The sequence below is a fragment of the Melopsittacus undulatus genome, chromosome 17 (assembly GCF_012275295.1).
Source record: "Melopsittacus undulatus isolate bMelUnd1 chromosome 17, bMelUnd1.mat.Z, whole genome shotgun sequence".
Classification (NCBI taxonomy): Eukaryota; Metazoa; Chordata; class Aves; order Psittaciformes; family Psittaculidae; genus Melopsittacus; species Melopsittacus undulatus.
Genome location: NC_047543.1, coordinates 502,002 through 525,693, shown reverse-complemented (window position 1 = coordinate 525,693; position 23,692 = coordinate 502,002). Strand labels below are relative to the sequence as shown.

At 51.3% G+C, this 23,692-nt stretch overlaps 1 protein-coding gene across 1 annotated transcript; it reads right to left on the bottom strand.

Moving 5' to 3' along the window:
* Nucleotides 1-442: 442 nt before the first annotated feature.
* Nucleotides 443-23,112, bottom strand: ACLY (ATP citrate lyase). The gene is made up of 28 exons (XM_034070257.1): nucleotides 23,010-23,112; nucleotides 16,436-16,605; nucleotides 15,516-15,638; nucleotides 14,563-14,625; nucleotides 13,973-14,163; nucleotides 13,006-13,085; nucleotides 12,425-12,555; nucleotides 11,407-11,525; nucleotides 10,829-10,965; nucleotides 10,402-10,463; nucleotides 10,133-10,250; nucleotides 9,821-9,975; nucleotides 9,328-9,418; nucleotides 8,376-8,517; nucleotides 6,616-6,784; nucleotides 6,033-6,137; nucleotides 5,620-5,816; nucleotides 5,411-5,492; nucleotides 4,940-5,050; nucleotides 4,336-4,463; nucleotides 4,061-4,154; nucleotides 3,657-3,811; nucleotides 3,196-3,346; nucleotides 2,552-2,695; nucleotides 2,245-2,358; nucleotides 1,716-1,798; nucleotides 1,394-1,470; nucleotides 443-1,246 (listed from the first exon to the last, which is right to left on the bottom strand). The coding sequence occupies exons 2-28, from the start codon at nucleotides 16,592-16,594 to the stop codon at nucleotides 1,152-1,154; spliced, it is 3,276 nt and encodes a 1,091-aa protein (XP_033926148.1). The 5' UTR covers nucleotides 16,595-16,605; nucleotides 23,010-23,112; the 3' UTR covers nucleotides 443-1,151.
* Nucleotides 23,113-23,692: the final 580 nt, after the last annotated feature.

Sequence of the window (23,692 nt, the reverse complement as noted above, 5' to 3'; positions counted from 1 at the left end):
CACCACACAGGGCTCGGTAGAACCTGGAGAGGCCTTTCCTTTATTCCTCCGCCTTAAAATCTTCTCCTTCAGGCAAAGCTGCAGGGAAGGGATTTAAGGAGGAATTAACTCTCTCCACCCAAAGGGCGCTGTTGGTGTGGAGCCTGTACAGCATGTATGGGACCCCCAAGGCTCCAACCCTGAACACTGCCTAGGATGGGGCAGCCACAGCTGCTCTCAGCACCCTCACAGGGAAGAACTCCTTCGTTATCTCCAACCTGAACTTCCCCTGTTTCAGTCTGAACCCATCACCCCTTGTCCTATCACTGCAGTCCCTGCTGCAGAGCCCCTCTCCAGCATGTGCCTGGGATTGCCCCTCCCATGAGGAAATAAGTGGTTGAAGGTAGTGACCATTACCCCCTATGTAAGCCCCCATTTCTAAAAGCCAGAAGTGCAAGAAGAGTAACCGAGTAGTGTATCGTTTATTTGAGTTGGGTTACAATACACAGACAAGTAGGACAGTAAAGTTATCACTGAGATCAGCTGGGTGACAACCCATCTACCAGCACTCGTGTAGTACAGAAGTTGTTTGCATAAATACAGACACCAGCATACAGGGAGGTTCACAGTTTTAACAGCAGTTATGTTACAACTTTACACTTTAAATTACTACACCCGAGGTTGAGTAACATTGATTACACAGCAGCGGTGGTCCCACCAGGCAGGATACCGAGACTGAAAGATGAGAACACAGCAAACGGTTGAAGAACAGCCAAGAACATAAAGAGGCCAAAGTCAGGGCTGATGGCAATGGGGGGAACCTTCCCCTCCATCAGTAACAGTTACAGCTGGGTACCACACGAACGGATCTGCTTACGAGCAATCTCCCCCCCCCCCCCCCATCTGTTAAAGTCTTCTCTGGAGATTAATGAAACAGGAAGAAAAGGGTGAGAGACAGTATTAAATACAGCAGGTAACAGATGGCATATCACAACGTTTGGTTTTTATTAGAGTAAGGTTCTAGTTAGAAAACAGTTGCTTCGCACAGCTGGACCAGGCAGCTCAATGTCTATGTACCAATGGCCTTTAGCCAGCAAAGTCCCATTTGTGGCTGATCTCTGTGCCGGCTGCTGTGGTCCTCAAGTGCCATTCTGAGGCACTAGTACAGGCTCTCACATGGTCATGTGCTCGGGTAGGACATAGGATATGTCATCCCACGGGTGACGGTACAGACCCTGCTTCAATCGCTTCTGATCCAGGTAGTGGCCTAAACCAGAAGGAGTTTGGGTTATAACGTTGCTGTTGCTCCTCCTTGTCTTATTTTGCCTGGAAACAGCTTTGGTTCCTGGCTTCCTAGAAGGAGCATTGGGCATCCCGCCCTAGGATGGAAGGGGTGGGAATGTGGCAAACTTACCAATGAATCCCATACTCCTGCCTAGTACAAAGATGCCATTAAGAGCTCCTATATCGATATATTCATCTGCTTCTTCCCTGCAGAAGAGAAGAAATTAAATAGCTCCTCACAATGATCTAGTTAAGGAATCAATCTTAGCAAGCCTATGAGTCTCCCCTAGAGGCAGTAACAACACTGAGTTCATGGGAAAGCTTCCTTCCCAAGTCCAGGCTATGCTCCCTTCACAATGCCCCAAAATCCTGGTCCCACATGAGCTGGCAGGACAGCTCCCATCGTTTTTATAGGGTTGTGATTCAAGAGAAACAGCCCCTGCTAGACTTACCTTGTGAAAGAGCCACAATTCCTGAGGACATCAACAAAGGCAACTCCAATAAAGCCATCTACATTCAGGATAAGGTTTGGTTTCTGCAGGAAATGAGAACACAGCCCAACAGAGATGTTAACAGTGGTGGATGATGTTCACCACACAACTTCCATCCTCAAGGGCAATTTGGGGGTTGTGGACATACACACCTAGTGATAGACGAGGCCATACTTAATGTGAGCAATAGAAAACCAGCCCCAAACAATGGGCCTGTGTTTGTTTCAAACCACAGGGATGATCTGCCCCAGCCCATCACACGTGGTACTTCTGCCTCAGCTTTAAAGGCAGCCAGGACAACACCAGGAATGGGTTCTGTTTAATTCAGTGATTTCCTGCTGTCCCAGCAAATACCTTCAGCCTCACCAAGCTGCAGTTGCACTTGGCCTCAAGTCTACCATAGAACAACCACTATTTGGGGCACTGCAATTCAAATGCAGTGTTCCCTGGAGGAAGAGTGCTTGGGGAGTAAAGCAGTAGCACATTTCACCTTGGAAGTTGTAATCTTCTCTACTTCAAGCGCATAGTCCAGCAGTGGGGTGGCCGGGAAGTGCTGTTTCACGTAGTCCTTGAGAATCTGAACTCTCATGTCTGGGTTATTTATCTGCAGGTTAAACACACATGCCAGTCACTCCCCTTGCCTCTTACACACGTACTTGCCATAAGCTTTGCTATTGGTTGAAGAGAATTTGGTCAATAGATGCCTCAAAAGTTGCTGCTTTTCTTTCCTTTGTTTCTTGTCTCCCCCACCCTTCCACTAAAAACCCCTCCAGCTTGTAAGGATGCACTTCTCTTACTGATTTGACTCTGTGTCCAATGCCCATGATCAGTTTCCCTTCTTTCTTCATCTTATTCACAAACTCCATAGGGATAATGCCACTGTCAAAGGCTTTGCTGAACATTTTAGCTGCAGCATCCAGTGCTCCACCAAACCGGTCACCCTGGGTGCAACACACAAAGGGAATTACAGCAAAGGACTCCACAGTTAAGGAACAAAACAAGCACAAGCTTATCTTCCCCATCTGCCCTGCCCATGGCTGTGGCACACACAGCATTCCCATTAGGCAGGCAGCTGAGATAAAGCATCTGTTTAGAACTCAAGTGCCAATATGCAGCCAACACATCTCCACTAGATACAAGTGTGGGGGAAACGCAAGCTCCGGTTTTGCTTCACATTTCTACTTGTCAGTCTTGGAAGAGACCCAGCAACCACACAAGGACCACGCTGGAAACAGTTTGGCCTCTACAGAACATTTCTGGACTCAAGTGACAGGAATCAAAATAGCTTCTTACTAGAAAAATGGGCTAGAAGTCAACAGAAAAAGTGTAAGCGAATAGAAACTGCCTGTCCATGGCTCTGCACGCATCTTAAATTAACAGTAACAAAAGCTAAGTGGAATAGTAAGTAATGAGGCTCATCTGCTGGGTATTAGGCACTTACGATAGTAAGAAGGCCTGAAGTGAGACTTGAGACAAGATCCTTTCCAGCTCTTGCACAGACGATGGTGTTGTGGGCTCCGGACACAGCAGGCCCATGGTCTGCTGTCACCATCAGGCACATCTCAATGAACTGGCAGGCATACCTGGGTAACCTGAGCAAGAGAGACTGGGGTCATGTACTGTGAAGAAACCCAAGTAACGAGACACTCGGTGTTACTGGACAGGGGCTTTTGGTATAGGTGTATGCTTGAAAGAAACAGCAGAGCAAAGGAGCTGCAGGGTCTCAACACCCATCAGCCTTGAGATGCTGACATGGTGACAGAAGAGGGAACAGAGATGCCATTTCTACTGACCCTATATCCACAAAGGAATCCTCGAGTTACAGTTTTTGCTTAAGTCTAATGATAACCAAGAAAAACTTGAAGCCAAAGGATCCGAGAGCTTTCCCACAAGCTGCCTCACCTCCTCTGAAACCAGAGCAGGCCCAGCACCCCTCCAATGCCCATCTCTTCTTTGAAGACCTCAGTGATCGGCATCCCAGCATAGATCAGTTCCTGGCCTCTCTCGTCACAGATGCTTGTCATGAAGGAAGCTGGTTTGCGAATCAGACCCAGCTCCTGGAATTGCAGCATAAAGATGGGATTTTAAACAAGCCCCATTAGGAGCACGGGGCAGGAGGAGACAGAGTGGTCAAACAGCAATGCCTCGAGCTTGCCCTCAGAGCAGCTGCCACAGCCCAGAACCAGTGTAAGCCACTGAGCTCACAAATAACACTAGGAAGTGTGAGAGATAACTCTGAGGCAGCACCGTTATTGCCATGAGCATCCAGAATCACAGCAAACAGCAGGGAAAGCAACACAGCTCACCCTTGCCCAGGAGTAGTCCATTGGCACAGTTGGAGGAGGCACTTCCTCAGCTGGTTCAATCACTCTTTTGGCTACAAGATCCTGGTAGACAGACCTAGGGAGAAAATCCTGGTGTTAAGTTCCTTTTATAAGATATAAAAGTGAAGTGGTCTTAATCTGGACCTTTAAACCCCATAACGGACAGAAGCTGCTTTCCTTGAGCAGGAATATATTCCTTTATCAGGCTAGAATCAGTGCCCCAGCAGTTTCTGTCCCCTGCTGAAGGTGTCACTTACTGAATGACCTCTCCCAGCTCATCAAAACTCCGAGGAACAAAGACTCCAGCTTCTTTTAAGGCCTGATTCTTTGCCACAGCAGTTTCAGAAGCCTGGTTGGCACAAGCTCCTGCGTGGCCAAACTGCACCTACAAACAAGAGAGGAGCCAGGGGTGAGGAATGCACTTGTTCACCTGCAGAGAGTAAGGCAGAATCAAGAGCTGACTGGGAAATGGTGACAGCACAATTCCGGTGACTGCACATCTGCCCTCGTGGGCTAACAGAGCTCTTGGTTACACTACAGTCAGCACTGCAATATGCAGGGTGCTTTCTGAGCTGGAATCACTCCAGGATATCCACTGAGGTTCTGCCTCTGAATTCCCCACTCCCCGCAGCTGCTTCATTCCCGTTCCACTCCAGAAGTGGTTGGCTGTTAGAATCTGTTGCATTCCTGGGGGTCTTTGGGCTCCCTTTAGAAGCAGACCCCAGGAGAACAGAAAGCTTTTATCCTTTATTAACTTCTGTTAACTTTTTGCATGCTGCTGGCAATTCTGGGAGGCTTAAGCCCAGTGAGAGGTTGGTGTATAGACTTACTTGATGCTTTTGCCCCCATATTTGCACATACCTCTGAAGAAAACATGGTGGCACAAGTACCGATACACCAGCACACCACAGGCTTGGTGATACGACCTTCTTTAATACCCCTGCAGATCTTGTACTCTTCTGTGCCTCCAATCTGCAGAAAGAGAGCTGAGCTGGTTCAAAACTGCATCATTACAGCAACCAGCTCCAAGATTCACATGGAAACATTAATCAGATTCTTTTTCCTCTCCTGTTTCATCGAGTAACAACTGAAGTCTCACAATTGCACCTCTCTATTGGACTGGATTAGTAGAGGAACCTGTGCTTGTCTGTGGAGTACATTCAATTTCTTTGGATTAAAGCAGCATGAAACAAGAATTGGGCTATTCAAGAACAGCCTGAAGAGCTGCCCCTGATCTGTAGCTGTTACTTAGCATCCTGGCAGCCAGGTGAGCTGCTCCCACAACAGAACACGAGGGTGCTGCTCAGGGGAGAGTGAACTGGTCTCACTCACCTCTCCAAGTACTACGATCATTTTCACTCCTGGAGTATCCTGGTAACGCAAGACATGATCCATGAAGGTTGAACCAGGATATCTGTGCAGAACAGGGGGGAAAATGGCAGGACTTGAATTTGTTTCAGTCCCCCTTCCTCCTCCAAACCACTAAGTTCTTCTGTTGGCTGACTTAACAAATCCTGCCTTTGTTGAAGCCACAGTCCTACCTGTCTCCTCCAATGGCCACCCCTTCATAGACCCCATCAGTGGTTCGGGAAATGATGTTGTTGAGCTCATTGGACATCCCTCCTGACCGTGAAACATAAGCCACGCTGCCAGGGCGGTACAGTTTGGATGCCAGGATATTATCCAGCATGCCTCCTGTGTTGCCTATTTTAAAGCAACCTGGTTTGATGCCACCAACCTGCAAGAAAATGAGAGATGGAAAAAGCCCTTTGAGCCCTTCTCAAAGAGTTTACACAAACCATGGAAGACAATGTGACCTTCAGATGAGAAACTAACACACATTTGATGTGACTGAAGCCAAAATGGGTTGTAGGAGATACTTAATGCTTCAGAGCAAGATGATCTGAAGGTTAAGGTAGATAAAGAAGGGGAGAAAAAGGCCCCCAGTACTTACAGTTGCAGGCCCAATGATGGTGACTCCTTTTTTATCAGCTGCCTTGATCAGTTTGCGTGTCAGGGCCTCTGGAATGCCCTCAGCAATGATGGCGATGGTGCGGATCTGCAGCAAGGTAAAGAAACCCATTGGTACCCCTGAGCATCACCAGCTTAAGGGACTGCAGGACAGAGAAGGCAAAGAGCTGCTTGCAGGGCAAGACCAGCTTCTGCCTCTTGTCTGAGTGCACTCTTGATTGGGAAGGCAAAGTACATGGATCCAGTCTGCTGAGATCACACTATCCAGAGAGCTCTTTTCTCCCCCTTGCACAGCAGAGCAGCACTATGTCTTAACCAACCCAGAGTAATCACTCCTGACCATGAGGTGCCCAGTTCCTCTTACACAAATTGCCAGTCCAGCATTAGAATTTGCTCTGCAGCTCCATTGGAAATCCTCCTTGGAACCTGGAAGGAGCTGGAATCAAGGTGTTTATCTGCCAACTGGGATGCCCAAGACAATTTGCTAATGCTATAATGGTTTAAGAAACGTTGGTACCCTGCTGACAAGAGCTTCCTTTACTTGGGCTTCTAGAGCCCTCACTCACCTGTGGATAATTCATGGTTTCAACAGTGCTGTCATAAGCAGAGCGCAGAGAGGCAAAGTTGATGAGAACATCGACCTCCGGGTGCTTCCTCATGGCATCTGACATGTTCTTGTACACTGGGATCAGGATTTCCTTGTGGCCCCAATAGAACTTCTGCCTGTGGTCACCACTGTGGAGGAGAAAGCAAAGAAGCCCTGACGTTAAGGCTACTGGAAGGACAACAGGATACAGTGCATGCAGACAGCACTCAGACACCAGACTGGGGACACCAACCCCAGCTCTCAGACACCAAGATTGACTGCAAGACACTCACTAGCAAGTGAGGGCATATGGGAAGGGACCATACTAACAGCAGAAGGATCTTCAGAGTATAGAACAGAGCAGCATATGGAAGGAGACGGGCTAATGGGGACAGAGGCATCCAGCAGGATGAATAAGCTCTCCCACAGTGAGGTTACCAGAGCCTCAAGTCTACTCCAAGCTGGAAGACAGAATGAGGCACAGAAAGAGTAATGAATGAGATGCTTGCCAAGCTGCATTACTGGGCTGGAACAAATACCAGGCTGGGGGGAAGAGGAAACCAGTATCTGGGGTGAAGAACCAAGAGAGCAAATCAAGGGCCTGTCAGCTCTCCTACAGTGAGACTTTGCCCATCCTGCCCCTCAGACACCCAAGGATGCACCTAGGAAAGCTTCACTGTAGGTCTTGTCTTTTATAAGGTGGGTGCTCGTTGAAGTCTGCTCTGTTCAGTCATTCAGGAGCGTAGGTATTGGCTGTATTGCCACACTGGTACATTTGTAACAGAACATTCCAGGTTTTGCCAGCCTGGCTTCCTCCAAAAGGTCAGGCTGAAGCAGTAATTATAGGTAGCCTTAAGCTTTTAATCCCTATTGCTTTTTCCCTGCTGAATAACCACAACCCCGCAAGGGGTTGTGCTCAGCTCCAGCCATGGCTGTGCTTGCACTCAGTTTTAGTACCCTGGGGTTGGCACTAGCTGAGAAGTTACTGCAGAGCTGCAATCATCATCAGAGCTGCTTCACTGTCAAGAGGCAGAACCCTCTGTGGGCCAGCGGCTGATTAGACACGAGCTCTCCTGGGTACCTGTAAACACCAGAGCAATGAGAAACCTCCTCCTTCTGCCTGGCTCCCAGCAGAGCCCCACCACTCCTTTCCTCCTCACTGCTTGCTGTTTGACAGGGACCCCCCTGAGGGGGGGTACAGCACAAACCAGCCTGTGCACACAGTGCTCTGTGGCCTCCTCCTCACTGCAGTGTCAAACACCCAAGAGTCTCTCTCACCCCACTGAGCTGTGAGGATAAGGTAAAAGAGAGTGAATAGCACAAGAGAACTCTATACCTCTGAAGGAGCCACATGCTTCCTGCCTGCTAAGGAACTGCTGGCACTGTAGGGAAGAATGGGAGCTCAGGCTCCTAAAGAAAGCTCAGCTCATCGTGCCTGCCTTGCATTGCTGAATGAAGGAACAGAATCTGGAGACCCTCTGAAGGAACAGAAAGTGGGACTTGATTTATGTAGCTGACATTAAGCTGTATCAGCAGAGCAGCCTGAGATCACTGGGTGAGGGAAGTGGGAAGCAGTCTGCAAAGCCAACCTGATGGTGGGAAGGAGCAGGGGAGAAGGTGTTAAAGCAGATGCAGGCTAGGCCAGAGCTACACCAAAGAACCGCAGAGACTGGGAAAGGGGGAACAAGCAGAAGGATCTGAGGGAAGCAGAGAAACAGTGGAGTGAACACAGGTACTTACGTGAATGGATAAACCATGGCAGCGACTGAAGGCTCATCCCGGGAGCAAATATAATCAAAGTCCAGCATCCCTTGCACAGCCCGTGTCTGCATCCCCCAGATGATGGCTTTGGTGTGGCGGCTGAACAGGGTTGTAGCTTTCCCTGCTCAGAGAGAGGGGGAAAACCACACACATTCAAAGTGTTCATCTGTGCAAAACAAAGCTCCAGCTTCACCAGCTGCCTGCTGGATGGGGCTACTCCCTTCCCTCCTCCTGCACTGCAGATGTGGTAGCCACAGTGTCCAAACTAAGGCAGAAACTGCAGATGAAGCAGCATTCCCCTCCCCAGGATTCCAAACGCAATAGCCAGGTTCTGGGTTCAGGAAATGGGCAAATGCTCCATCGTGAGTTAAATAATCAGTGATCTGTTGGTTGGGGTATGGCCTACAGGAGGTTTGCCCTGCTTCCTACAGACTTCAGTAAAAAACACCTCAAACAAGCCCAAAACCTGAAAAATAAGGACAAATCCCCCCAAGAAAACCACACAACACAGCACACAGCAACTTCTGACCCTGAATGTCACAACTGAACTGACTGTCGAGTGTTTATCCAGGAAGCTGCAGCATGTACCAAAAGGGACTTGGTTAATAACCTCCACCATTCCAGCAGCATCCCATGGGAACATCCCCATGTATTTAATTAGGAGGCAGGCCTCAGTTGAGCAACCACAGCACAGTTACATAAAGGGACATGGGGAAGTGGGAGTTCTCAAACTGCTATTCCCTTCAAAGGAACATTCAGGATCAAGGCAACTCTGACTCACCTTGTGTATGAGCTAATGGCACAGCAAGTGACAATGCTCTAAAGCACTTAACTAAATCCAGCATGAAGACAGGTACCACAGCACCAGTCTGTCACATTCTGGCTTTGGGAGAAGAGAACTGCTCACAATCATTTCCAAAGCTGGACTTACCAAGAGGTGCTGCTGGTTTTGCTTTCTTAGCTGGAGCAATATCATCTGGTCTGGATTCCGAGAAGGAAGCTGTTCTGCTTGTTGCTGGAGTCTGAAAGATTCAGAAGCCACGTAAGGAACAGGGTGCCAGGTAAGACCTGGAGCATGCAGAAGATGGGCACTCTGCCTATGGAGCATGCAGGAAATGACCACTTTGTCTATGCCAGGCTACAAAGCAAGTTACTTCTGAGACAGGACCATTTCAGTGCAGTGAGGGAAACCTCCTCAATGACCAAATCCTCAGCAGATGCAGCAGTCACGGTGCTGCTTTTGAGGGGTCACATTTCCTGTATGAGGGAGGTGGACACTGGGAGGACCCCTCTTGATAAACCATGCACTTCAGCCCTCCTAGAGCTTAGTGCCAATACAACAGTGGCCAAGATCCATGTCTGAGCTGCTCAGCCTTCGGGAAGCTGCCTTCAGGAGCATTCCTTTCACAGAGGGAAGGACTCACCGAGGGGCTGCCGCTGGCGTTGAGGAGGAAGTTGGCAGTGTGGGCTGCAGCAGGAGGCTGGTTGGGGATGGGCCGGTGCCCAAGGGCCATGCCCACTATTGCAGTCATGTGAGTCTCCGTGCCAAAGACATGGATGGGGATCCCAGTGGTTTTCCCTGTGTGTGCACACGAGAACAGTCAGCTCTGGTGGGGGGGAAAGGAACAATAGAAGCTTCTGGCAAAATAAAGCATTTAAGTGTGAACAGGCTCCACAGGAAGCAGGTGGAAGAAACAAGATGCAAGGATGAAGCTTGGGAAGTGGCTGATCCTTACCAACTTCTCCCATCACACGTAATCCTTCCTGGTAGTTCGGGCCTCCTCTTCGCACAAAGATCCTCACCTCATGCTCTTTCAGAGGACCCTGGTAATCCTTAATCGCTCTCACGATGCCCTAAGAGAAACACACAGGAGGGATGAACTGGGCAGGCAATGCTGACCCTGCCCCATCAGCTCAGGACCTCCTGGCAGAGATGTGCCACCAGCCTCAGCACAGAGCTCAGGGGCCAGCACTGGGATGTGCTGGCACCTCCCCAGTCACTCACTTTAAAGGTGGCTGCCACGTTGGTGAAGTTGGCGATGCTGCCACCGATGATCAGGATTTTCCCTGAGGGAAGAAACATGCATCTATAAAACTGGTTTAGGAGCATGGGATGCTCTCTGCCCTGAGCTGCTTCGTGACCCTGCAGTGAAACACTGCTGCAGTTTACACTGTTCCCAGTAAGCTGTGTTTCAACAGAGCCTGGAAGGTAAGAGCTTTGTACCAAGCAAAAACTTTTTTCTGATAAGGCTCTTTTGAGTCACATTTTGCTCTTTGCTACACTGAAAATTACTAGTCCTGCCTCAGAAACCCAGCGCTATTCACTCCAAAGGCAGCACTACATGAAAAGCTCTGCCAGGGAGATCCAAGCATAGGAACAGCCCAGATTTGGTCAGATTTCCCCAGCTTTGGAATTGCAGCAGCTCCCTTACCTTCCGGGTGCTTTTCTCGAGTCATGAGGGAGAGAATAGTCTTGGCATAGTCATAGGTCTGCTGCTCACTGGGGGCTCCAGAGTATTCCCCATAGTTTGCCAGTTCATTCACACCCCCCAGGTCACAAATGGTGTCACTGGGACAAAAGTTAGAGAGATTAGTTAGAATTAGAGGCACTATAAAGGGCTTAATAAAGCATTGCACATTGCTGGGAAAGTGGGATCATGCTGTCTGCTGAAGACAAAGCTGCTCTTGGTGCAAGTCATGATTAATCTCGTTACTTCCTAGATATGATGGGAACTCTGTGACTACCACAGCAATGACAGTCCCATCAACAGCTTCCAGCTTCTGCCTTTCCAAGACAAGAAGAAACTGTATCTCAGCCTCCCACAATTAAACTCTCTAAGGGACACGTGCTGGTAAGAAATGGGAACAGCATCTTCATTGCAAAGAGGTCCCAAGCAGTGATGGCATTGGGAAGGACCACTTCAGCAGAAGCTCCCTTCCAGAGGCTGCATCAGTTTCTTCCAGCAGTGTAAATTCCGCCCTCCAGCCTCTGGAAACCTCATTCTGTTACCTGTAAACCACTGAGGCACCACCACCAGCCACCATGGTCCAGATCCTGCCTTTGGGGTTGAGAATAGTGAGTTTCAAGCTGGCTCCACTCTTCGCATCCAGGTCAGCAATGTAGGCTTCCTGCAAGCAGAGCAGCACAGTTTAAACTCCCTTCCATGCATCCTCCTTTCCCAAACCGAAGGGTTTCCAGTGCCAGGCCCATTTGGATATGCAGAGCCCCCACATCTCCTGTCAGCTACAGCTGAGGGGAGAATAGAACCACAAACACCACTGTTGTAAGGGACAGAGAGCCAAGGTCATCTCTTGGGGGCCAGGACTGGTTTGTGTCCAGTGCTCTTCCAGACAGAACATGGAATTAGACTGGATGTAGAGAGCCTGCACTGGTCTCTATGACAAACTCAAAGGGGATCAACCTGAGCAGAAACTCCAAAGTTTCTCAATTCCACATAACAGTCACAGAATGAAATTCCTCTGAACTGAGAAGTCTTGTTCTGACCTTGTCTGCAGAGCGAGGCCAGAGGAAGGTTAAACCTCAACACACCCATGGCTACACACTGGCTGTGCTGCAGCCAAGAATGTCATCACTGAAGGCACTGCAATCTGGCTCAAGAGTGTCCCTGTATCACAGTGGGTTTGCCTCTTGAGAAGCACTTCATTGGGAGTTCATTACAGCCCTCAGCAGAGACACTACCATAACAACCTTCACAGTGATTTGCAGAGGGATGATTCAGAGACAAACACTGAACTAATCCTTTTAAGAGCACATTGAGTTAAGAGTTGGCATCTAGCAAGCTACATGGAGAGAAAGAGCTAAATGGATTTCTTGGCCACGTTACAAAAACTTTCCCCAAGTGAAGCATAATTGTAATTATTAAAATTAAAAAGCCAGGACAGAAACCCCTTTGGAGACAGCAGAAGTCACTTGGGATGAGTACAGAGCAGTTAAGGAGAGAGCTCCACTTCCAACAGTTGTGGTAGCCCACATAAAGGGGTTTGGGCCAGAGCAGGCTGGTACTTGCCTCAGGATAAGCTTCCCTGCCAAAGGGAGGGGGGAACTCCACATCCCCCCATTTCACTTTGCAGATGTAGTCAGCAGTCGCATCGATCTTCGCGGCCAAGTCAAGGATGTAGACACCATCACCGGTCACCACTGAGGACACACACACCACTGTGGGCTCGGTTTGTACAGAGAGATTTACCCCTAAAACCCGACACCCTGCAGAGCACTACAAAAGGCAAGTGGCCTCTGCTCTCCTTACAGCACTCAGGTTGCTGCAGGTACCAGACCCAGCAAGTTCCCTTCAGCATTAAGCAGTGCCTGTGGTCATAGACCAGGCCCTGGTTCAGGTTCTGTTGTGTTCTGATCTAACCCAATTTTTATGTACTTCACATTTAACATCCCTTTCAATGGAATTTTTCACTTCCACCAGGAACTTAGATAAGAGAACACCTATAAGCAGTGCTTGGTTTGATTTATTCAACCCCAGACACATCCCAGCCACTTTTGTACTTCTTTTGCATATGCCACTTGCAAACTACATAAGGATAAATTACACAGCGGTTTAGAACAGAAAGTCCTGCTCCCCAAAACGTCTGTTACCTAATGGATTGATCTCGAGGTATGTGAAATATAGATCTTCATAAAGGTTGAACAGGCCACAGATGAAGCTAGCCAAGATGCTGTAAAAAAATGCAACACAAGCTCATTAAAGCAGCCAAATACAAAGCGCATCCTGCTCTGCCTCATTTATGTGAGTGGCAATCTGCTAATCTACTCCCTATCAATCTCTTCCCTTCCCATTCATCTTGTCTGGAAGAAGCCCAGGTGATGACTCAAGGAGAGGAGGACGTCAATGACTCATCTTAATTATACTCCACCAAACTCTGCTGAGAGCACAGGGCTCAACTGCCAGAGATGCTCGGTCCAGACAGAAATGCATCACTGTCCCACTGGCACTTCCTTTGCTGGGAACAGGACAAGGCACAGTCAGCTACATTGGTGACGGGCTTCTTGAGCCTCTCAGAGCTGGACAACACCTTCAGTTACTATGCTGTGTTTGGAAAAATCGTGACTTATATTAAGGTAACTAATAGGTAAGGGCTAAAGCATCTCATTAAAGGAGATGCAGAAGACTTTGACATCTACAGATAAGCTTGCAGTAAGCAGAACAGCAAGAGAATTCCTTCTTAAACCAGGCCAGAGCAAGAGGGTACATTTTGGAATTAGCAATCAGAACCACATCTTATCACCATTTCTGCTAAATAAAAACCTCTTCTATGCTGGAAGGATCAGGATTCAATACAAGCCTCCAGCACCACAGAGGTCAGGCACTGAGAAGTGCTCCTGTCAAGTGAAGGTTCCAAGCACTGTGAACACTCATTTTGAGTTTTGCAAGCAGCTTGGATCAGGTCAAAGAACCTGGATTTAGGATGCATGACATACACTTGAGAGCAGCAGAGAGAGCAGAACAAGCTTTAGGGTGAAGCAGAACAAAGGGATGCTGCACTGAAATAAAGGAGAGGAGCTTCTGGCTGGCCATGCCTGGGACTGGGCATCTTGTACTTACTCCTTTTTACTGGCTGGTGCGTGCTGCAGGAGGTGTTTCTTGACATCTGATTCATTGAGCTTTTCATCCACGGCCACAAGCAACTTCTGAGCTTTGGCATCAACATCTCCCACATCCACACCCCCTTCGTGGTGGAAGAGCACGTAGTCTCCTTCACGGGCAGCGTATATGCACACATAGAACTCTTCCTCCTGCACCATGGACCCAGCACAAGCATTAGCAAGTCACGCTCAGAGAAGACCTCAAAGAAGAGGCTTTTGTGTTGGTGTTAGGGAAGGGGCAGCCGGGCACAGCACTGGAGCAGCCCAAACACCCCCCAGGCTCATCCTTAGGGAGAGCAGCAAGGCCCAGAGCACTTCATCCTGGTGAGATGTTCCATTCCTGGAGACAACTGCTCCTGGCTGACACATCCCAAGTGCAGGCCAGGTATCTGTAACCTCCAGCTAACGTGATTGTGTGCTCTGACCATACACGGACACCATCAGCTCACAGCACACTCCCAAGCTCCTGCTGTCTCTGCTGTATCATCCATCTGAGCTGCAGCAATGAGATTCCCAAGCACTTTTTAATGCTTTCTTTGGTACACTGACCTGTTTGTGAGGCACAAAGGGTTCAATCAGGAAATTCTTGAGGATTCCCTTAGCATTAGCAATCTGCAGGCAGAAAACAAGAGAGACACCAGTAAACCCTTGTCCAGTTTCCATAGTCATGGCAGCAGAAGGCAAGCTTTGAGAATTAACCAGCACAGCTCTGAAATCACCTCCTCCCAGTCACTCTCCACTGGGTTTTGCAGGGAACTGGACTATTGGAATTATACTGGGATGGCTGCTCTTCATCTCCTGTCCCAGAGACAGCACCGTGACAGCACCGCTCAGTGCAGCATCAGCTGCAATGGCTGGAGCTGCTGCTTGGAGTTTTGGAGGAATCCAAAGTGAGGGAACCCCTGAGCTCCACAGGGAGCAGAAGGAGCAGTGGAAGAGTAAGAGAGCTCTTGAAGCCCCTTCCTGCAGCTGGGATGGCAGGTGTTTCTTTAGCATCACCACTGCAGTGTCACTCCCAGGAGAAGAAATATTACAAGGCAGCACTGCATTGAAGTGAGCACTTGAGTAGCTCTCAGTCATTAGCCAGAACCCATTGGCTGCCTGCAGTGAGAGGACAGTTTCAGGACAGGTTTCACACTTGTCTTGTTAACTCTGCCTTGGGGATTCAAAGCAGGAAGCAGTGCCAGGTACACACTGCATCGGAGCTCTCAGCTGCTGACTCCCAAGTGGAAGGGACCTTCCCAATGGTACCAGTCCCACCACACAGGCCCTGCACTGGGGATGAGAACAGGGAGCATTGAGCTGGGCTCCCTATTGAGGCCTGCTATTTACCAGCAGGGCGCTCACACGTGGGACAGTTTCTCCCTTGCTTTGGCATCAGCATAACATGGGTTTTAAACCACCGTAAGCAAGAGAAGAGCCGTGCACCAGCTCCTGTCTCACAAGCAGGCAGAGAAGACAGAACAAGAGTCCTCTGGCTCTGTGGCTGAGGTGGCACTCACCGTGGCTTCCTGGCCCAGGCGCTGTTTGAGCCAGACCTTCACCTGATCCAGAGTGAGGTTAATCCCAACCAGTCCGAGCTTCCCACGTCTCTTGATGAGCTGATCTGGCTTCACCACCAAACGCTACAACAACATTGTGCAAGGGAGATTAAACCAAAGCAGCGTTAGAAAGTGCCTCTGCAGAGAGTGAAACCTCCTGGAACTGTGTACAGCAAACAGCCTGGAAGGATGCCTCTCATCTCCTGAGACCTTCCTGCAATTCACTCGTGCACTGGAGCCTGCCACATTGAATTGCTTAGCACAGGGCTGCTATCAGTCAGTCAAGGACTGTGAAACATCCATGTTTTCCCAGCCAATAACTTAATGCAGTTAACCCCTGGTAAGAAGCCAGCTTGGACAACAAATAAAGAGAGCCTTGGGTATGTTTGTTTCTATAGGAAGGGCATGGCTCTGAAACACAAAGAGATAGAAAAGATCTTGCATGGAAAAAGCAAAAAAAGATTAAGTTTTCCATGACAGTTTGCTTGGATGCAGGAAAGCTGAGCAGAACCCGACCTGAACAGGAAAGCTAGTGGAGAAAGCACCCTGATTCCAGAAACAGGCTTTGGGAACAGGGACTGGCATCCCAAGGGCTCTGTCTGAATTTGCCTCCTTTGCCCTGTCATTAGCAGTGTTTTGCTGGCAGCTCCCTCTACTCGTGTATTTCTCAGGCCTTAAAGGACTGTGACAATCAGGCCCCCAGAAGGTGACAGAACCGCCTTGGAGCAGGGCTTGTTGCTTCATCAGTGTTGCAAATGAACGTGTTGGAGCAGCAGCAGCAGCGACCGGTCCTTCCGGAATGATCCGGAGCTCAGGACCTGCTGCAGCACGATAGGGGGGGGGCAGAGGTGCCACCACTGCAGGGCAAGTCCCATCCTCACCTCACTCAGAAGCCAGGGGTGGTCCTGGGTGAGCCGGGCCCAGTCCGTGGCTGGGGTGACCCGGGCATACTTGAAGCGGTTCTGGATGGCAGAGGACGTGCAGATGTACTTGTACAGGAACTCCTTCCCCGTCTGCTCAGAGATGGCTTTGGCCGACATGGCTGCCTAGTCTGAAGAGGGAATAAAACCCAGCAGTCAGGAACAGAGCCCCTGGAACACTCCCAGTCACGCAGCTCAATGTAAAACCAAAGCAAATACAGAGCTAGGGCTGTGTCTGCCCACTATAAATGAGGCTGGAAAACTCACCTGCTAAGCAAGAACTATTCCTGTTGCTTACAACTTCCATCCCATCCCACTGCTCCGAGCACTGGTTTGGTCCAGCCTTGCCCAGCTCCAAGCATCCCGGGTATGAACTAACTCATCTCAACCCACAGAGCACCCAGGGCTGCTGCTGTGGGATGCACGTAACACACCTACAGCATCTAGATCAGTACCAGGGAGTGACACAGCAGCAGGAGAGGAAAACTCTCCCCCTCCCACTTGTTTTCCTATGGCATGCCACATTTCCAGTCTGAGCTTGGCTGCAGGCAACCCAGCCACCCCCCCCATCTTCTTCTACAGGGAAAAGAAACCAGGGTCAGTATTAGCAAAACCAGAGCTCTCTTTTTGTCTCCGAACCCACCTTTCCTGGAGCAGGCTCACCCCTGCAGAGCAAGATGCTCAAGACCCTTTCCTGGCAACAGCTTTCTCCTCTCTGAAAGAGTTTTCTGCACTGATCTCAGCGAGTTCTGATCTCAAGGCTGTAACTTTCCAATGGGCAGCAAGTCACTGGTGCCCAAGATGCATTTATATTTAGGAGCAGTGACCATTTATGTAAAGGAGCCCTTCATCCCTCCGAGCCTGTCTGCATGTGTCAAGCATCAGAACTGCGTCAGTCAGAGGTCAACAGGCGGTCTGGGTTGGTGTGAGGGCTCAGGCTGCTGACAGAGGAGCTCCAGCAGTGCTCATGCTGCATTCTGAGTAACACTGACTCTAACTGCCCATTCCAGCATGAAACACATCCCAAACTGACACCCATAGAGGGGAAACGGCTCAAAACCCACTCAGTTATTTCTTGTGCTACCTTCTGGGTAATAACCATTAGCAATCAACCAGGTTATTCATCCCATAAGGAAGCACGGAACACGCCAGGCAATAACCAGCTACCTTTACAAAAAGGCCTTTTATTCCTCTTAAAGAAAGAGGTTTGGTTGGCCCCAATCCCACCCCAGAGACACACAGCAGTTACTGAGCAGAAAGGAGCAGGGGAAGGCTGGCTGCTTTCTCTGGGTGCCTCTAGAATGGTAGAGCTTGGGTTAAGCATTGAAAGCTGGTCACTAGGCTTAGGAACCAGCAGTCAGATTTGGAGCTAACATCTTTCCAAAAGCAGTTCCAGTGGTAAAATAGAAAAGGAGAAGCTACAAAAAGGGGTAAAAGATGTTAAACAGTTTTCCTGCTTCCAGGAAAACACCGTTAGGTGAAACTCCAACATAATCATGGCACATCTCGCAACTGAATCTGTTTCAAAATGACATCAGACAACCCTTCTGAGGCACCCCATCTTTCTTCATAGCATCAAACCCCATCCCTGTCACCATGAACACTTGCACCTAATACTTAGTCTGCTAAACCTCACTTTGTTTTCATCACCATGGTGCCCAAGTCCCATAGGCTAAGGGCTATGACAAACTAAAGGAGACCAAGCACATGTTGAGCATCCGGCCCTACAAAGCCAGCCTGGTTTGTGCTGCAAGGGACCCTAAAGCTCATCCAGTTCCAGCCCCTGCCACGGGCAGGGACCCCTTCCACTGGAGCAGCTGCTCCAAGCCCCTGTGTCCAACCTGGCCTTGAGCACTGCCAGGGATGGGGCAGCCACAGCTTCTCTGGGCATCCTCATAGGGAAGAGCTTTTTCCTGCCTCTTTCTCCCCTTTACCCCCTTCACCACCATGGCCATGGTGCTGTGTTAGCTCCAGTGGCTCTCCAAGAGGCATTCCTAAAGATACACATCCAGAGATGCCATGGGAACAGAGATGTCTCAGAAAACCACTGAGCTATGGCAAGTCCTGGGGCTACAAGCAGCAGTAACTCCAGCAGCAATCCAGAGCTGCCACTGCAAGCTCCTCACTGCAAAAGATGCAGACTAAGACAAGGACTTATCTCACAGCAAGGATTTATATACAGCTTTAGGGGAATCTGTGGTCAGGGAAGGGGAAACCCTGGGTACCAGTGGATTAACCTCCAACATTGAGGAGCTGGGATGCTGATGCTCCAGCCCCTGAGGGAGGCTGCAGTTCTGGCTGCGAGCTAACCATGGACATCAGTGTTGGAGAAACACCAATCTCCTCTTGGGGTTAAACCACAGCTGTCAAAGACAGAAGGGGGTACAAAGCACACCCCAGGCACAAGGGGAAGCCACCCACAGCAGGTAAGTGGTGGTGACACAGAGGGACCAGTGTCACACACGTGGCAGACACAGCTTCCTGTGCTTATGGAGCAACTGGGCATTTGCTCCATAAAGTCCTATTGACAACTGCAGTTCTCTGCCCATCTTTGCCCTGTGAAGGCCATGAAACTGGATGAGCCCCAGTTGTGTTGTAATCTGGATCAAACCCCAAAGACCAGCAGAGTTGCTTTGGCTGCTGCACCTTTATTGGTAGGGAAGCTGCAGGTTTACTGCTAGAAACCGACTTGAGCTTGCTGCATCAGGCTAAGAAGCAGCTCAAGTGGGTTTGCAGAACTGGTTTGCATCAATCCTCTGCTAATTGTGGATCAGCTCCAGGGCTCCATTCCAAAACAGCTTTTTCCTTAATTATGAGGCACTTTGTGTGCACGACATAACCTTTTTGACAAGGTTGATTCCCGGCTCTGACCAAAGCCAACTGCTTTATTCGATGGTCAGTCAGGCACAGAAGACTTCCCAAAGCTGCACAAGTGTCTGGATGCTGGGCAGAGCTGTAAGGAAGCAAACACAACAGAAAACCCAACCTGCCCTACCTGCAGGCATGCACAGACACATCCCCTGCCCACAGACACCGCTGCTGCCTCACCTCCACAGCTGGGCACACACATCCCACAGTAAATCACCTGTACTGTGGCACTGAACACCTTCCATTCCGATTTCTGCTTTCAGGCAGCGCTACTTCCGAAAGCAAATCCTGCTCCCAGGTTACCTTGCAGCTATTTCTGTTGCCTGCCAGGAAGCTGGAATACCCTTGGCTTTCAAAGCCCTTCAGATCCATCAGCTGCCTGATCAACAACAGGCTCTGGTCCCAGAGGAAACGTGTCACATTTCACTGCAGCAGAATCGGATGGAGAAAGGTGAACGGCAAACCTATCCCTTAACCTGACAAAGAGCCCAGCTGAGCAGTTCTCATTCCCCCAGGGTGACACAGAGCCCCCTGCACAACACCACAGCTCTTCAGTCCACACTCGTATTGAAACAACGGAGCTGATGCTGTGCCAATGCCCAAGCTGGAACCGGCTGGAACTGCACGGAACCGGACCCAGGACATGGCTCAGGTCTTACTAAAACCAGCCCTGCAAAATGAAGACATCAGTGGGAACAGGAGTGACGTAGGTGGGATTGCTCAAAGCCGAGGACACGGGGACGCTCCCCATGGCACCGCTGCCAAACTGCTGCTCGCAGGAGCTTTGCTGGCCTTGGCCACCACCTTCTGCTGCTCCCCTCGTTTCTGGCCTGGTTTCATCACCTCCTTTGTTGCAATAGCACCACTGGGGTAAAGAGAGAAAACCCAGAGGATGATTACACCAAATAACAAGATCCTTGTGTCAGCAACAGCAGCAGGAGCGAGGCTGTTCCATCCGTGTCTGCCCCGGGTGCACCACAACAGCTCCTGAGCATTAGGGAGTCATTAATCAGCCCCCTCGCTCAGTTTTCCCATTGCTCCAACCCTGCTTTTCCCAGGGAATAAACAGCACACAACAATTGCTGGGGTCTGCTGAGCCATGGAGCTAACAGATCAGCAGGAAAACATAAAACCCCATCTGACATCAGCAATCCCCAGCTATGTGCTGGTGCAGGTCCCCCATCAGCCAGGGAGACAGGAGCAGAGCAGCTCCATCACCTCCTGCAAGCTCCGGGAAGCAGCATCTCCACAGCCTCCCAGGGATGAGGATGCTCATGTGTCCTGGGTAATCTGATGTTCAGTCATGCCCAGCACCCCCAGTGCCAACCAACACTGCTGAGACCAATGGATGCACCCCGAAGGAAAACAGAGGGGACGCACAGGAAAACCAAACCCCTTTCTCTGTACCAAACACAAGCTCCAGGGTAAGGTTCTCTTCTACTGCTGCTCTCCAGCCTTTAAAGCATTTCCCACAGTATGTGCCATGAAGCTGGCAGTTAAAATGCAACTCTTGAGCAGAGGGAAACGTGCTTCAGACACAACAAGTGAAGGAGCAGGATAAGAGCTCTCCTGAACAGGCCTCATGCACCCAGCATCAGTTCAACGAGTGCTCACTGACCTTCATGAATGATTTGTGCTCATTTACTGAGGCTCTAAACCAAAGAGCATCCCTGTAACACATCAGAGATCATCATCCATACCCAGGGATTCAGAGAGCATTTCAGCCTTCACTAACCAGTCCAGAGCACAAGAACTGGATCGGATCCCAGCTCAGAGGGCTCAGAATCCCTGTCAAACATGTGCAAAACTAGAACTGTGCTTGGGGAAAGCATCTCGAGTGTACTGGGAAACAAAAGACAGCTCAATGGTGGCAAGCTAGACAAGGATTAAAGAGCTGGATGCTGTGCTGCCTGTGACACAACTGATACACGTGCCCCAAGACTCTAGTGATAAGCTGAAGGGAAAACCCAGAGGCAGCATCCCTGACACTAGAACCAGGTAAAGCCTCCTCGGCTCAGGCAATGCAGCACCACTAAGCACAACACAGCCTGCACTGCAAGGGGACACAAGACAGACATTGCTTTGGTTTATGCTTCTTTAAACCCTTTTAGGACCCGGAGGTAACCTGAGCATCACTGAGCTGTGCTCATGCTTAGTTCCAGCTCAGCACCAGCACCAGCCACGCATGAGCGATGCTTCTGTTGGCAGAAAAGGACTCCCTCTCCAGGAAAGGTTTCAAGCCCTTTCTCCTAAGAGCTCTGTCAACAACCCCACACTGCACAGCAACCGCCCCTCACATCCCAGGTCATTTATTAACACAGTTCCAGATCAGCCAGTATGGTCAGCATGAAAGTTACGTCAGCTTCCAGCTGGCAAACACACACGGGTTCGTCATTGGGCTCTGGAGAAGAGGTCCAGCAAACAACACAGGTCAGGATACCTGGTGCTGGGCATTAGGAAACACCTGGCACTGCTGCAGAGTGATGCAAGGGGGTGAGCTGAGGCAGTGGGTGCTGAGCACCCGGTGCTGGATGAGGCTCCCTGCAGACATGGGACCTCTGAGGGCAGAACAGCAGCCATGGAAGGAGCAGACTGTGAGCAGGGTGAGTCTGGCTAAAAGAGAACAGCCAATGCATGTCAAACACCCATGTAAGCACCAAGTACCAGGCACAGGGAATCCTGCCTTTGGAGCCCACCTTGTTCTGCAGCTTTAGGGAAGGGCCTTGAGGAGTTTACTCCTTAAATCCCTGCTCTGTGCTGTGGGGCTGGGCAGGATTCCCAGCCAGGCTCCCTTGGCATCAGGTCCCACCTCAGGCAGAGCTGGCAGCGGCGCTGCCGGAGCTCGGCAAGCACAGCTCCATGCGTGCAAATGAAGGCTGGAATGTGGAAAACTCCACAGGGCTGGAATAACAGCATCAGGCAGCAGAACTGATAACACTGAGCTGCAAAGCCAGGCCGGGAAACGAATCAAAGAGATCTCTACAAAACGTACTCAGGATGCCCCTAAGCTTCCAGCCTGCAGACAAGGAACAGGGAGGAAAGGAAGGGGATTCCAAAGCAGCGAGAGACGGCAGGCGTCGAACCAGGGAACGGAGCAGCAGCATCGAGCAGCTCCAGGGAACCACGGGCACGGGTTCACCCCCCGCCGGTGCAGACCCAGCACCGGGGAAGAGGCCTCGCCGCGCGAAGGGAACCGACGCGCAGAGCACAGGCCCGGCTCCTCCACACGAGTACCGCTCACCGCAAGGGTACCGGGGCCGTACCGGGACCTCACCGGGGCCTCACCGGGACCGTACCGGGACCGCACCGGGACCGCACCGGGGCCTCACCGGGACCGTACCGGGGCCTCACCGGGACCGTACCGGGACCGCACCGGGACCGCACCGGGACCGTACCGGGACCGCACCGGGACCGCACCGGGGCCTCACCGGGACCGCACCGGGACCTCACCGGGACCGTACCGGGGCCTCACCGGACACCTCCGCCTGCTCCCCTCCCGCTGATGAGGAAATCGCAGCCGAAGAGCGGGGCCTCCAGCGGGGCCCGAGCGCGTGGCTCTGGCCGCGGCCCGCACCGGACGTTCCGAGGCGCCCCGCAGGCCGCGGCCCGGCCCCCGGGACCCGAGCACGGCACAGGTACCGGTACCGATGCCCCCCCCTGCACTCACCGGACTCCGCTCGGCCGCTGCCTCCTCTCCCCGCCGCTGCCGCCGCCTTTTGTTGGCTGCGGCTCGGCGGAGCCTCCCCGGCCCATCGGCCTACGGGCGCCGCCGCCTCCCATTGGCTGCCGCCGCCGTCACATGTGCCTTGCCTGAGCCGAGGCCGCGCTCCCATTGGCTGCCGAGGGTGGGGCGCGGCCGCGCGGCCTTGTGGGAGTCGTAGTTCCGCCCCCCCATGCCACGCCCACCGCTCCGTGCGCTCGCGCTGGGGGGGGGTGCAGCGGGACACCGGTGATGACGTCACGCGGGAACACGGGGGCGCGTGCCCGCGCCTGCCACCCGCTGTCCCGGGATCGGGGCCGCGCACGGTGCCCCCCCCCCCCCCCCGGAGCAGCACCCACGGGTGTGTGGTTACCGCGGGGGCGGTGGAGCCGCACCGGGAGCGGAGCAGCCCCGTGTGCGACCCCCGAACGGGGACGGGTGAGGGGGCAGAGGCGTTCCCGAGGCCTCAACCGGGACGTGGCTATCCCGGCTCCGGCTGCCCCGCTCTGCAGCGGACACCAGACCCGTGCAGGCAGCACCGCGCATCCGGTGCTCACGGCCGCTGCCACAGCCTCTGCCTACAGCAGCATCAGCAGCGCCAAGGGAGGCACCGGGGCGGCCGCTGACGGGAGCGGGTGGCCTTGCTCCGA